General features: G+C 41.4%; 2 protein-coding genes across 2 annotated transcripts; one reads left to right on the forward strand and one right to left on the reverse strand.

Annotated features, from left to right (window-relative positions):
- The first annotated feature begins 2481 nt into the window (after positions 1 to 2481).
- Positions 2482 to 6439, forward strand: pigb (phosphatidylinositol glycan anchor biosynthesis, class B). Its single transcript, XM_079282258.1, has 12 exons — positions 2482 to 2710; positions 2837 to 2966; positions 3082 to 3199; positions 3313 to 3417; positions 3567 to 3697; positions 3785 to 3925; positions 4010 to 4061; positions 4159 to 4370; positions 5126 to 5190; positions 5276 to 5495; positions 6053 to 6230; positions 6307 to 6439. The coding sequence occupies exons 1-12, from the start codon at positions 2599 to 2601 to the stop codon at positions 6418 to 6420; spliced, it is 1578 nt and encodes a 525-aa protein (XP_079138384.1). The 5' UTR covers positions 2482 to 2598; the 3' UTR covers positions 6421 to 6439.
- A 648-nt stretch (positions 6440 to 7087) lies between these two features.
- Positions 7088 to 14668, reverse strand: ccpg1 (cell cycle progression 1). Its single transcript, XM_079282246.1, has 10 exons — positions 14584 to 14668; positions 13776 to 13865; positions 13397 to 13508; positions 12556 to 12641; positions 12270 to 12459; positions 10084 to 10431; positions 9564 to 9610; positions 9030 to 9146; positions 7509 to 8815; positions 7088 to 7295 (listed from the first exon to the last, which is right to left on the reverse strand). The coding sequence occupies exons 2-10, from the start codon at positions 13833 to 13835 to the stop codon at positions 7106 to 7108; spliced, it is 2457 nt and encodes an 818-aa protein (XP_079138372.1). The 5' UTR covers positions 13836 to 13865; positions 14584 to 14668; the 3' UTR covers positions 7088 to 7105.
- Positions 14669 to 14880: the final 212 nt, after the last annotated feature.

The raw sequence follows: 14880 nt of genomic DNA on the forward strand, positions 1-14880 counted from the left end.
TTAGGAGTATTACTATCTCATGCTACTACTTCCATACACCACTTCGAAATATAGTTAAAGGACTCATTAAGCAGAATGACCCATTTGAGTTATAATTATTGATGCGTTTGTGTGTTTCGCACTTTAATGTTGCAGCTGGTAAATGTGGGAACTAAATAACAATAATGTATTCGTTGATTTATATTTTGTAATAATCTAAATCTGCAAGAATAAAAAGTGAAGTAGTCAAATAAATGTAGTGGAGTAGAAGTAGCCTAGCACGTATTGAAATACTCCAGTATTAAGTACAAGTACCTCAAACATGTACTTACTTGGTTACATATGTACCTAAGTAGGCTACATTTTCTCAAGTACTGCATTGTTGCAATGATACTTTGACTAAAGTGAATACTTATCTCACCTCTGCCAGATGAAATGGATTCATACTGTAATAAAAACATACTGTACAGCATCACATTTCTCAGAAATTAATGTATTTCATGTTGTAGAATAAAACGTGAACTATTTTCAGGCGTATGCGGACCACAGACCTCCTTTTATCCAAAATGCATTGTGAATCTGGAAAAGGAGCTGAAATACTTCTAGGTTTTAGCACTTGTACAAAGTCAGTAGTATAAAATGAAAATCAGACTCTAGGGGCCACCTCACAGTACCCATAGTCGTGTTTGATGACATACTTGGACTTGGTGCTATCTGAATTATCTTTGTTTTGGTTTGCAAAGACAATACTCAACAACAATTATCTATTTATTCAATAAATGACATTTTGTATACAGCATTGAAGTAGGCAAAACACCTTGTGAAATGTCTTTAAATCTACTTCCCTTTGTAAGCTTTAGAAATGAAAACGGATGTACAATGAAACTTTGACACACCCTTTTGAAACAGATGATTCACGATGTCAAATTATCAAATACTTTATTTTGTACATTAACAATACAAAGAACCCCAAACAAGCATCCATGCTGGTCTTTCCTTTGGTTCGGCCTTCAGTTATGATAGTCCAGCAGCCTCCGATGGATTCTTCTGGCTTCTGTACGGGAAGTATTTCCCGAGAGTGATTGATAAGTTCAGTCTGTTTTATTTTGTTTCTTTGGGACATCTTGGTTTTGTTGACCAGAGGTCTTCAGCACCGGCTCAAAACAAGGTCTATAAATATAAACCCCACTAGCGACTCCGAGCAGTGTGGCTAAGACGAGCTGTGTGAAGGGCACTCTCCTCCGTAACATGGCTTATTTTATTGTGAAATCCTACTGGTGAGACACAAGATGATCCTGAAAGAAGAGTAAAGTGGTGTTATCCAATACACTTTATCTTTTTTTTTTGCATCTCCTTTCCTCTGTTTGAAATGACATGTTCTTACAAAATTGTCAGCATGACTTTCAGCATGGATGTATAATCTACATACAGGTAACTGCTATAATAACACATCCAGAGCCACCACATACTAGTTCTACATAAACTGTGTGTGTACAGTCGATTTCCACGTACAATCATCATCAGAGACACTAAATCACTAAAATCCAAGCAGGGCTGAAGCTGAAAAGTGAACAGTGGCCCTTCATCTGCATTATTAGGAATCTACACCCGTGTATATCCTACACAAGCTGAATGAGGATCAGTATTTATCTGATGGATTTGGAACAGGGCAAATATATATATATATATAATATAATATAATAATTTAGCCTGTATATACACACTATGCTTGATGGCAGTATAATCTAAAAAATCTATCCTAATGTTGACAGGTGTAATGATTAAGTAATGCGCTTTAATCAAACAAGTTAACTCAATATAATTATTAGACTGCCAAAACGTTGTGTTCACATGGTCATATAAACCATTCAGCTAAACAAAAGTGATCTTTTCCTTAACTATTTCCAGAGAATTAAATACGTTTTCACGTCTTATTTTGAAAAACCCACACCGGAGCTGTTGACACTGCGTCTGCTAGCGTGACAGCTTCCTATCCATTTATTGTGAGCTAAACTCAACTCAAACATTACAACGTAGCTGCTGTACAAGCCATTAATAAACAGTCATAACTCACCGAGGAAGCGGTTTATTCTCCGTGTCTGTAATCTCCAAACACAGACAGACAAAGAGGCACAGAGGTCAACACACGAGACACGACAACATGCAGACCAAGGAGGCTGATGTTTAGGAACAGGCAAACATTCTTCTTCTACTTTATATTATGGCAGAAGAAAAAAGCTGCAGTCCGCCACCTGGTGGAGTAATCAGTAACAGTTTGTTTTAGAGGCAATATTCACCTGAGCAACATCAGAAAGACCTGAGTTTAAATAATTGAATGTGTCCAGGGAACAAAGGATGGAAGGTAATGATACAAATATTTCTGAGGCTCATCGTACATCGAGTGTTAGTAGTGTTGACCTTTTACTTTGAAATCAAGAAACAACGTTCCCCCGGAAGTAAGTGTGAGTGCGGAAGCGCAGACAACCCTTGAGCACAGCTGACTTTGTGCTAAGTGAAGTCCAGGTTTATACATATATATTAAGTGCCGTTTAGTTGAAGATGTGACAGTTGAATACTGTTGGTTAAATAAACTGAAATATTGTGAAGGAAAATGTCCAGATGGAGAACATCCGAACACGTCTTAAGTTTGGAAATAAAGTCGAAGATGTGAAACTGAGGAAGAGAAAATCCCAACTGTACTCAAAGGAAGATGAGAGTCCTCTTAATTACGGTGGGTTCCCTATATGTGATCTTTAGAATAGTAGATTTAACTTAAGGGGACCAAACAACTGCATGCTGTGATGAAAATAGATCAGTGATAGCACTAATATGAGGTGATTTATCCTGAACTCCACAGGTGAGCTGAGAACCAGAGTGGTCGTGTTCTCTGTGGCATTCAGGCTCATCAACTGCTTCCTGGTTCAGACCAGCTTCGTCCCCGATGAGTACTGGCAGTCTCTGGAGGTTTCCCATCGTATGGTCTTCAAATATCCTTTCACATTGTCATCTGCACCTATGTGACTGGACTGTTGTGGATTATAATTATTGTTATATTATATATTATTGTATTTCCTTCTCTTATTCTGACCTTAACAGTGTGACTTATGGGTATGTGACCTGGGAATGGAAGGAAGGAATAAGAGGATTCACCTATCCACTCTTCTTTGCATTCATATACAAGATATTATACTTCATAAACTACGACTCAGTCTATCTCCTGGCAAGTTCACACACATTTTCTATCCAGACAACCTTAACATCGGCGTGTCTGTGACCAGATATATTTCCTCGAGTCACTTTGTTTCACTAATCCTGGTCTGGTTTGTTCTGCAGATATGGCTTCCACGAATAAGTCAAGCACTATTCGCTGCGTTTGCAGACGTAAAATTCTTCTTCCTCATCCGAACGTTGGAAAGTTGTGACGTAGCAAAATGGACGGTGAGGAGTCGACCTGTAATACTGCAGTTCATTCTTCAAACAGAGCTCCGTGTCTGCTCAGATCTCCCCGAGGTTTCCTTCTGTCTCAGTTCTCTCGTAGCCTAAAATACACAACGTGTCCTACAGCCTCTTCTTGTTCTGCTCCCCAGTTCTTTTGCCATATGTGCTCGTGGTTCTCGTGGTACTGCTGCACCAGGACGCTGACCAACAGCATGGAGACCACCATCACCTGTCTCGCGCTTTCTTACTTTCCACTGCCGGGATCCAAAACACACAGCAGGTCTCGGCTTGTTACGTCTTTCTCATATTTAATTCATATCTTCCCTAAAATATGTTATTTACAGACACATTGTTGATGTTTTTCCAGCAAAATATATTTGACCCTGGTCGCCTTGGCAGTCATCGTTCGACCGACGGCCCTGATTGTGTGGTTTCCTCTGGTGACGTACCATTTCTGGCTGGAAGACAACAAACTGAGGCTCATCACTCATAAATTAATTCCTATCGGGTTTGTACTTTAATCTCATTTCAACTGAATCCGTTTCATCCTCACGTCTTTATTGCATAATCTTCTTTTTCCCCTCATTTCCAGAGCTTTGGCTGTTGTGATTTCAACAGTAATCGACTGTATATTTTATGAAAAGGTAAAACCGAAAATCCATCATGTGATTTTTTGATTCCAGTAACATCTGCTTATTCAAGCCCTTTACGAATGTACCAGGTGCTCTCTCTGTTTCTCAGTGGACCATGGTGCAGTTCAGCTTCCTGAAGTTTAACGTCTTACATAGTGTAGCAGATTTCTACGGCTCTCATCCCTGGCACTGGTACTTCACTCAGGGGTTTGTCGTTGTGATTGGCCCTCATCTTCCGCTCTTCCTTCACGGCTGCAGCATCGCCTTCAAAAAATACAAAGTTCTGTTGGCAGCGGTCGTCTGGACAGTCGTGGTTTACAGGTAAAATGTCTGATCACATTCGTGAGCCCGTATTTATCAAAAGAATTACACTTAAGAACAAGACGCCATCTTTCATTCTTTCAAATATAATTTTCATTTTCTCAGTGGGATGTTATTCTGCAGAAGCAAAAAAGTTTGTGTAGTTGAGTTTGTTTAATTTAAAAAAAATATCTCCAGTGGCAATAAATGAGTGAAATATACAACGTCTAATAGGTATGAGATAACATCCTATTAAATGTGTGTCTGCACATGGCGGCTGACAACAAAGCAGCAGCAAATAGAGTTACGCGTGTTGCTTCAGATAAAACAAATTATTTATTTTGATGTATCACAATCATTCAAAAACATTTTCAGAAGGTGCTCACTTCCGTTATTTCATCAAAAGGAATTTGATAAATAGCTTTTATTCTTAAATTTGTAAAATTGAGTAATCGTGAAGGATACGTACTTTAATCTTGTACTTAAATGTGCTCTGTAGAGTTTTATTGTAAACAAACATAATATGTTGTTTAAACATTTGGAAACATGATTGTTTTTGTTTTTGATCATTTTGAAACCTGCATTGTTTACATCTAATTTACTTGCTTGCAGTCATTTTAACTGCTTTTACTGGCACATTGTTGTGGTTGCTGCCACGCGCCATCAGTGACCCACTTCTAAAAATATTGTCAGCATTACTAGTCGTAACCAACCTCACAGGGCATCTTAACAACCAAAACTGCCACTTGCTGACATGTTCGAATCCTTTCCTTCAGTTTGCTTCCTCACAAGGAGTTCAGATTCATCTATCCGGTGCTGCCCTTCTGTATGATCTTCTGTGGTACGTTTTTATATTTCACATGTAAAATATCTTTGTGATAATGAACAGCCAGATGTGTCTTTTAATACTTCTTCTTCTACTGCAGGGATATCTTTGGCGAATTTGAAAGCGTGGCGACGACCTGCTGCATCCATCCTGTTAGTGAGCAACCTGGCTGCAGCTCTGTACACCGGCCTGATCCACCAGAGAGGCACTCTGGACGTCATGAGCCACCTCCAGACCCTGTGTGCCGTCAGCAGCACCTCTGCCCCTCCGCAGACAGACGTCCTCTTCCTCATGCCGTGTCACTCAACTCCTTATTATAGGTGAGGACTGGAGCGCTGCAATCTTTTTTTGTAATTCTTAAGATGCTCTGGATGTTCCAAATAAAGCTTTCGAGAGGTGACGGCAGCTTGAAGATAATGGACATTGTCCAGAGCTTACGATTGACTTTCGACCACATTTGTTCCATTGCAAGTGTGCAAACTGAATCTGCCGATGAGGACTGTGTGACACAGTTAAAGCTCAATTACAGCAATTAAAGGGACCTTAAGGTGATTTATTTTCAACTGTACACTAATGTACAGTACATTACTAGCTCTTAGGGCTGGGTATAGTTTAACATATTTAATAACCCATGGTTTCACCTTTCTGTGAGGAATAGAAACATCTTAACCCTTTTTAAATGCTAAAGTCTTCTAAATGTAGTAATGCAGCAGTGATTGTTTGAATAAAAGCAGCTTTACAAGAACGCTGCCTACATACAAAATAAAATTAAGAATAGTGATTGATTCCAGAAAACATATGACCAAAGATTAAGTAAATAAGGCTGCGGCCCATTTCTGAATATAGGTCTGTGTACCTGACTGTACTCTCTCTGTAGCCACATCCACTGCCCGATGAAGATGAGGTTTCTCGAGTGTCCTCCAGATCTCGGAGACGAGGGTTATGTCGATGAAGCCGACTGGTTCTACGATGATCCTCTTCACTGGCTCAGAACTTCATTTCCGTACAAATCTTCTCTACCAACCCATCTGGTTTTGTTTGACGTTTTGGAGAAGGTAAGATATATTCAAATTATATTTCTCCATGTATTTCTCAAAATGCATGTGTGACATGTGTTTTTTGTTGTTGTAGGAAATCTCGGCGTTTTTGCAAGGGAACAGGTTTGTGAGGACAGCAGAGATGTTTCATACTCACTTTCCAGAGGGACGAGTTGGAGGAAGCATCTTTATTTATGAAAGGCACTGACAAACACTGGAACACTGTCACATGATATGGATTTACGACTGAAATAAACTCGTTATTTTGAAATACCAATTGTCAGATGTGTCAAATGTTTCACACCAACTGTATTTATTGTCACAACTACATTTGGTGACATTGTTTCTTCCAGTCATTTTTTTGCCAACACGTGTAAATAAAACTGCCAGGTCCAGTTAAAACAAGCAAGAGGTGGAATGTTAGAAAACGGCATCTTAACTCTGAGAGCAAATTACAACCACTTCACACACACACACACTGTCTTTTAGACAACTACCGGTACATACATATACACAAAAACATCAAAGAATGTTGCATTTACATATTTTCCATTTTTGTTAAAAAAATAAAATCCCAATCAACATTTCTCTGCTCAATAACTTCACGTGTATTTTTTAACGTAGGTGCAGTGGTTGAAGATGGGTTTCGATGGTGTTTTAGAAATAAGTCATCAGGTCCAAAATAAAGTGTTTTATCTTCACATTTGTAAACTTGTGGATCAGATATGCCGAATCTTTCTCTCAAAAATAACGATTACTCCACTTAAAACAAACGTTCAGTAGCATTACAAAGATAACATTGTGCAAACGTACAATAAAAACATGAGACTTTGCATCTCAACACAACCCAAAATAGAATTTGCATCTATAATATTAAACCAGTTGAGATATTTTCAGTATTTGGGCTCAAACGGCATCGGACCCAGTTCTATTTTGACGTCAGCCATGTGTCCGTCTGCGTTTCTTCCCGATCGGCTCCATTTGCGCTCTCTGTGTGGTCGAGATCTGGCTCTCTGCTGCTTTCGCTGTTGATGCTTTGCCCTCGAATCCTTAGAGTCCGCGTCTGGTCTTTCAAATGGCCCGCTGTGTGGTCGAACACAAAACATACATGGCATTAAGATTAGAGAGTTACACTCATTCATGTACAGCGGCGTGATAATCAAAGAAAACGGGCGTAGGAGTTCTCTGTAATGCTTTAATTTATGAGACGGTAAAGAACAACTCCAAAGCTGGGAACTTTCAGCATAATTTAGATAGATTCCTACTTATAAAAAGATACAATACTTTTTAACTTACCTCGGGCCATAGTTCTTTTTGTAACCCTCTCCGAAGAAGTGCCGGTAGACGAAATCATCAAGATCTCTGAATACGTCGGCATTAAGGCCATGATACTCGGACTCGTGAATGTCAGTCAGATAGTTTTCCACGACGCTGACAAAGTCCGTGAACAGCATCTGTTCGTGGACGAACACGCCTTTGTGGAAGAAGTTGTTGATGAACACCTCCAGCTCTTTCCAGTGGTGGAAGTGGTCGACTTCTTGGTGCACGTAGCTTTCTACCAGCTGGTAAAACTCGTCTGCTCTGATTGGCTCCATGGCTTTGTCGAAGCGGCTCATGGACTCCTGATAGGAGCAGTCGAGAATGCCGGAGCATCCTTTAGAGTTGGTCTTGTGGGCATCTTGACCTTCGTGAACTTTCTCCCCTGATTTTCGAGTGTTGTGGTCGCTCTGGGAGGAATCGTCAGCTTTGCGTTGGTGCTTGTGATGAAGCTTGTGGAATCCGTGCTTCCGCGACTCTTTTGTGTTCTCGCCGCGTCGTTTCTCATAAAACCCGCTGGCTTTGTTGATGAAGGTCGAAGCTGAATCCTTGAAGTGTCGGAAAGTTGATTTGACGGAATCTGAAAACTTCCTCAGGTTCTCCTTCACAGCTTCCTTCGCCTTCTTTATCTGCTCTTTGTGGTGATGGACAAACTCCTTAGTGGAGTTCTTCACAGCATCAAATGTCTGTTTCACTTTCCCTGCCACGCCCTCTTTTGAACTTTTCACTTTGGACTCTGTGTCTCCCTTCGCTCGGTCTTCCTTGGTTTCCACATACAGCCTCTCCCACAGGTCCGAGCGCTGCTGCTCGAAGCTCAGTCTCTTCTCCAGCTCCATCAGTCGGGATTGGAGCTCTTCTGACTCAGAATCAGCTTCTTTTCCAGCTCTGGGGATGTCATTTCTCAGCACATTTAACTCTCTCCTCAGCTCATCTGTAACAGTTCTCTCCTTGTCAAGCTTCTTCCTCAGTGTCTGTGCTTCAGCCACCATGTCTTCCCTCTGGCTGTGGAAGCTTTCGATCAGCCGTTTCTGCTCCTCCAGCTGGTCTTTCAGCCACTGGATTTCTGACCGCAGCGAGTCGGTATCGGCTCCCATCGCCTCCTGATCTCGAATATTAGAGAGCAGGGTTCTCAGCTCCTGCTGGAGGGCGGAGAGGGAATCTTTTTCACGTTCTAGGGAGGTTTTCAGCAGCTGGTTCTCAGCTGTCAACTTCTGCTGCTGAGACACAATGTCCGTCCTCTCTTCAGTCTTCTGTTTCAGCAGCATTTCCGGGTCATCTCTCCGGGCCTTAATGGAAAAACAAGGGAAACGAAAAGAGGGACATTTTTTGCTTTTAAAGTGGCGTTGATATGAGATATGATCACTTGTTGAATGACTTATCATTCAGCATTTGAGCAGTAAAACTAAATGCAAGAGGACACATGAAACTAGTTTTTACTTCAGTTGTGATTTGTAACTCATAACATTTATTTATTATGTTACCAAGAAGTACACAAGTTACCTGAATATGCTCCTGTTGGATGTTGAGCTCCTGGTTCTCTTTCTTTATCTTTTCAATCACTTCTGGGAGCAGTTCTTCCTCTTCCAGGTCATCCATACCAAACTCACCCGAGAGGACCTGAGTGGCAAAAGGACGACACAAGTCATGCTCCATTAAGGTTGTCGTTATATGGGTCATGATTGTTGAAGGTGATCAGAACGCTCTCTCAATATATGAATTAGTTGGCATCCAAATAAGTAGATGAACAACAAAATAGAATTCAAGCGTCTTTTTTTGTAGCTATGACTTTTAATACCGCATTGTTTAAAATCCCCGACACTAAGGCCTACTTGACTGTGAGCTCCTGGTAATATTTTGGTCTGGTGCAATGCAATGAAATAAAATACTACCGTACTTCATTCTTTACGTGTTAACTCAAGTCAATGATAGATTTGATGTCTCTGTGGGTGGATTTGACTGCAATACGTTGAAAGTTGTTCCCAAGTACTGTTATGTGCACTTTGTTTACATAGATAGCAAGCAAGATATAATTACCTCACAAAAAAAACCTGGCTCCTGTCTTTCTTTAATCTGGACTGTATCTGTAACACAAACAGATTATTCACATGTTACATCATGTTTTAACAAAGGGAAGCATGTCTACATCACAGTTTGCAGTAGTCTATAAAAATCAAACACAGCTATGAGGACCCAAAGAGGACAAACTGTTTAAAGTTCACATCAGAACTAAACCGCTGAGATATCTCTTGCACTTGGTCTTTAAAGTGAACTACGGAGCTGTGGGAGAAGAAACATTTCTAAGGCTGCAACTGGAGACTGATGAATCTGATGAATCAACAAAAATAAGCACAACGTCAAATCTGAAAGAAAAGAGCCATGAACCAAAACCAAATAAATTCCTTTGAAAACCAGTGGGATTATCTCATCGGTCACAGATGATGAAGGTGCTATACTGTAAATCTTCTGGCAACAAAAAATCTGTACATTAACGTCTGTTAACTGGAGAATACGATAACATCATTAAAATCTTTCAGTTCCGTAGTGAACCTCTCACCATAATACTGGCCAAGGCCCATGATGGCGATGACGAGGGCGATCAGGACATAGCCGAGGATGTTACTGCCCCGGCTTTGCATTCGGACATCCGCACTTCTAACTTCTGCCACCTCCTCCTCCTCCTCCTCCTCCTCCTGCAGCCACTTATGTTCTTTGACCTCCTCTTCCTCCTCCTCCTCCTCCTCCTCACTCTGGCCAGACTCAAGCACCTCCTCCTCAGGCTCTGTGACGATGCTGGTGGTATTCTTCCTCAGCCGTCGTCTTCGGACCACAGTGCTGGTGCTTCGTCCGGCCTCGTCCTCACTGCTGCTGGAGTTCGTCACCGTAGGTTGCTGCACTTGGAAAACTAAAGTCAAAATACACAGTTATGGCTGCAGTGATTGTTTGCTGGAAAGAAATTAACAGAAAAAGAGGGACACACAAAAATAACAGGCTCAGAAAGCATGTGTCAGTGGGGCTAATCATGCTAACATAGAAGATCAAGCGTAGCGTTACATCTGCACCACAGGCAGTTTCTAAGATTTGATTCAAAGGCACAGCCTACGAGTATCAGGTGATGCCGTTTGACACCTTTACCAAATGTGTTGAGGCGATGTTGGATCCCACTAGGAGAGCGGTGTTTGATTTTTAGCCTATCTACATGATTGGGCTCTGATGGCGGGCTCCAGAGAGCAGGCAGTGGCGCAGCTACCGCTTCTTCTGTCCCACATTCAAGCTCTAGGCCTTTTCAGTAAATTTGCAGAAGAGCTCGATAACCCAGAGTCAGCAGTTTTCTTTTCCAGCACATATGTCAGTGGCCAAGAATCACTGCTGCCTCCCTCAGTTTCTGTTGCAACGCAAACCACGTTCTCTGGAATCTTTGCAGCTCGTAGGCGGGATGGCGTCCATAATCGCTGTGGTGCCAATGTAACAGCTATGAGTCAGCCCCCATCTGTGGTGGCAACGACCCAGAGTGAGAGGGCAGCATCCACTCACGGCCTATATGCTTACATGGCGAGCATTCGAGCAGTGGTGTCTGGACCAAAATTAACTCCCATTTCTCTATTTTGGATGTTTAGTTAGTTCAGGAGCTGCTGGATAAGGGTCTGCCTATATCTGCTACAGAAGAATCAATAGTTACTATATCTACTAGCTATATCTGCCTGTCAGGTTGGCTTTGATGCAGGGTCCTTTTAGCTGGGGCTATGATGCACTACAGTGCCGGAGTTTGTGGTTGCTCTGCGGGGCCTGAATATATGTCCCTACTATACTATAGGAGTTGTACCAAGTGAATCGACTGAAAGGGAAGGAAATGTTATGTCTACCTTGTGTTCCCTGAAGGAGAGGAACGAGGTACAACACCCGGTAGCACAGCTGGGCACGCTGAAGAGCAACTATCGAACTGATGGGTGGCCGCGGTGACGGACTGTCACATACCTCACCACAGGTCATATGCCTTAAAAAGCTGTGAATGGGGGTGTCTTCAGGTCAGTAGGGCATGATATCCCATATTATATGTGTTGTATCTCTTTCCACTCCTTCTGGAAACAGTCACGTTATAGATCTAACATTTTATGTTCTCCTAAATTCCCTGTGTGGGATAGATTTTCTGGAATCACACTTTAAATCTGCTCATGCACACAGATATTAAACAAAAAAAGTCATGGGCTATGGCGGCGTATTATCGGCTCACAATTCTTAAACTGACTGAATTTCACCATAATTCTAACATGACTACACTTATGATATTAATTACACGACTACGATCAGGTAGACAGACCTACAAAGACCCACACGTGGAGAAACGTTTTTTTCCATATGTGGTTGATCATGCTATTTTTTAAAGAAGCACAGCTGGCTCACGTCATTGTGTGTGTTCTTGTCAGAAACGGGTCAGGATTAGTTCTGTGCATTGCTGAGCAAGCTTAGCATCGTATTAGATTCACTCCAGTTTCAAATCAGGCCACCTGGAAAAGAGCGGCCTCCAGTGAGCTGACTTCTCAGATGGCAGCCTAAGTTCACGAGACTCTGTGGAAGTTTCCAGTGACTCAACATCAAACCTGCTTTGATGATGTAGAAAAAAAGGCAGAGGAACAGAGTTTTTTGTGTTGGTGTGTCTAATTCCTCTATGTTGACTCTTTGGCTGTGACATTAAATCAGCTGGCTAAAGAAGATAGTAGAGTGTATGTGGTGTTGCAGTCCTACCAGCCTCTGCTGCAGTGAAGGCATACTGGCTGCTGCAGGAGGTGCCGAGGTAAAGCTCCCGATTGGCTGCCGCCTCCTCTTCCACCACCACATGCTCGCCCTCCTTCAAGTCTCCAAGAGTCACAATGTCTGAGTGATCGCTGGAGGACAACAGAGCCACATGTTGTTTCCCTTTGGTGTCGTCTCCGGCCTGGTGGAGACACAATACACTGAAGTTAGAAGGCAAAGGGAGCAGCGTCTAAACTAGTCAAAGACACCCTGAAGGTTATTTGTATAGTCTTCTCACCTCGGAGGCACACAATGTTTCATCTGTGGTTTGTTCTTCCAGAGTTTCGTCAAGTGACTCGGCAACCTTCTCTTCAACACACTGAGCTGAAGATTTAACATACAAATTAAGATGTGTGAATAAACAAAGTAACATTTTACTTATTCATGCAGCAAAAATATACGTTATAGCAATGACGGTCATAATTAGAGCAAGTATTTTCATTATCCTGTTGATTACTTTATTGATTAATTGTTTGGTCTATAAAGAATAATAATGCAAAATGACGATCACAAAGTCCAAGCTGACAAATTCAAATGCTCTCTTTTGCTCAGACAACAAAGACAAAAACAAAGACATTCAGTTTGATGTCATACAAGGCTAATTGGCAAATAACCAGTTTTGAGTTTCTGTGTGCTTTGTTTACATTGTCGGGCCGGGCTCGTGGCTTTTAGTGCATGTGAGCAACCAGCTCGCTAACAGCTGATCTGCACTGTGCTCATATGGTGCATACACCCGTTCATATCTTCCCAGCTGATGGCACCCTTGGACGGAGATTTGGAAGGCAGGGCTGAAGAAAACGCTAGTGCGCTTGCGCTATTGATCCATGGATGCGGAAAATTACCCTGAGATTCAAGTAATTAAGATGAATTATTGGCATTAAGATGAAGGGCATTAGGTAATTCTCACTTGTTTTGTTAAGTCCTTATATTCCTGTCTGCACATGAACACTTGATGCACCACAGAAAACCTTTTGTTCTTATAATGTCATACTAATTACATAATTAGCAGTTAATATTACTGATATTAACTGTTGTTAAACTCAAGCAGATAGATGAGTTTATGATGAGGATTTTTTTACCATCGGGTACAGAAGCCTGTGGATCCTGCAGCTCTGCTTCCTTCACTGGAGGGCGCTCTAACAGCTCAGCTTCCACTGCAGCCTCCGATCCCAACGTCTCGATATCTGAACCCTGTAAACACAATAAGCAAACATTAACTGAGCCTGATGGAAGAAATGCATACATATATACATATATATATATACATACATATATATATATATACACATATATATATATATATATGATATTCAAAATCATAACTACTGCATCAAAAATCAGCCAATACATGCAGTATTAAAGCAAGGGAGCCTGCAATAAGTATTTGTATGTAAGATAATTTGTAGCATTGACGAGCAACTACAACAAATAAGCAAAAGTAGTCTTTAATTGCCATACCTCATTACTGATAATGGTCCAGCCACAGGACGACTCTGCATCACTTGACGGCTCTGACATTTCTGTCAGTTGTCAGCAACAGACAAGGATCTAGAAGAGATAATGAAGTTAAATACTGGAAACAGCATGTAGTGGTGAAAAAGATAAGGTGTGTCAGTGAGTCACGAGCTGAACAACAGTGTCATAAATATTCAGTTTTAACAGTCCAAAACTAGCTTATTACCGTACATAATCAAGATATGAAATACAATAATATACTTCAACAGTGCTATACAAATAAACACTGTTTGGTTTTCTTTCTTTGGGTGTATTTAACAGTCAGATATATTAATCAAGTGACATAAAGGCATTAAAAACCAGGAACCTGATACAAGCATTTGCTGCTAATTGTCTGTGTTCATTGATGAAAAGTAAATGGGTCTATGACACTAATATCTATAAAAATAATAATAAAGAAACACATGTGAACAGCGACCTCTATCTGTGACAAACCACAATAGCAGCTAACAAATAGAGCGAGCTCCTGCGGCCTGACAATGAAAACACCAACGTTTCCCTCAACAACAGAGCTCTTCACTGTAGCAAACATTAGCAACGTCCGTTAACATCAACCACACAGTGACATTGAACGGTAGGTTCGCAGCTAGCTAGTTAACTAACTTATAGCCTCACGTTAGTTTTTAACATCACCTCTCTGAGCATCGTCGGAACAAACGGTAGAGCCTTATCGAGAACGTTAGTTCTCTTTAGCAGGCTTTTAACATCACTAGCTAGCTTGTGAAAAACTAAGAAAATGGACTTAACGCACCGGTATTTGTGTTCCAAACGACGACGCAGCTGTTTACATGGAGCTCAAGAGTTATTGCAGTATGCCCCAGCCCATGCTATCCGTCAACAACACGGAACAAATGGCTGTAGATGGGAAATGCAGTTTTTAAGAAGTATGCGTGGAAACAAAGTGCGACGCATTCCTCTGAGTCTTAGAACTGCATTTCCCATAAGTCATCACAGTGGCCAAACGTGCTCAGCGAGGGCGGAAACAAATCTTGTGGCTCCGTAAAAAACATAAACAAGGAAGCGTGACAAAGCAGACCGCCAACAGAAT

Source organism: Melanostigma gelatinosum (genome assembly GCF_949748355.1).
Source record: "Melanostigma gelatinosum genome assembly, chromosome: 2".
Lineage (NCBI taxonomy): Eukaryota > Metazoa > Chordata > Actinopteri > Perciformes > Zoarcidae > Melanostigma > Melanostigma gelatinosum.

Excerpts from the sequence above, each read along its gene's own strand:
- ccpg1 (XM_079282246.1), bottom strand. The coding sequence starts at position 13,835 with ATGTCAGAGCCGTCAAGTGATGCAGAGTCGTCCTGTGGCTGGACCATT. Across the intron at positions 12,642-13,396 it reads ACAGGCTTCTGTACCCGATG|CTCAGTGTGTTGAAGAGAAG; the intron begins GTAAAAAAATCC and ends TTAAATCTTCAG. Across the intron at positions 10,432-12,269 it reads CTTCACTGCAGCAGAGGCTG|TTTTCCAAGTGCAGCAACCT; the intron begins GTAGGACTGCAA and ends TTTTGACTTTAG.
- pigb (XM_079282258.1), top strand. The coding sequence starts at position 2,599 with ATGGAGAACATCCGAACACGTCTTAAGTTTGGAAATAAAGTCGAAGAT. Across the intron at positions 3,200-3,312 it reads ACGACTCAGTCTATCTCCTG|ATATGGCTTCCACGAATAAG; the intron begins GCAAGTTCACAC and ends TTTGTTCTGCAG. Across the intron at positions 5,191-5,275 it reads CTTCTGTATGATCTTCTGTG|GGATATCTTTGGCGAATTTG; the intron begins GTACGTTTTTAT and ends CTTCTACTGCAG.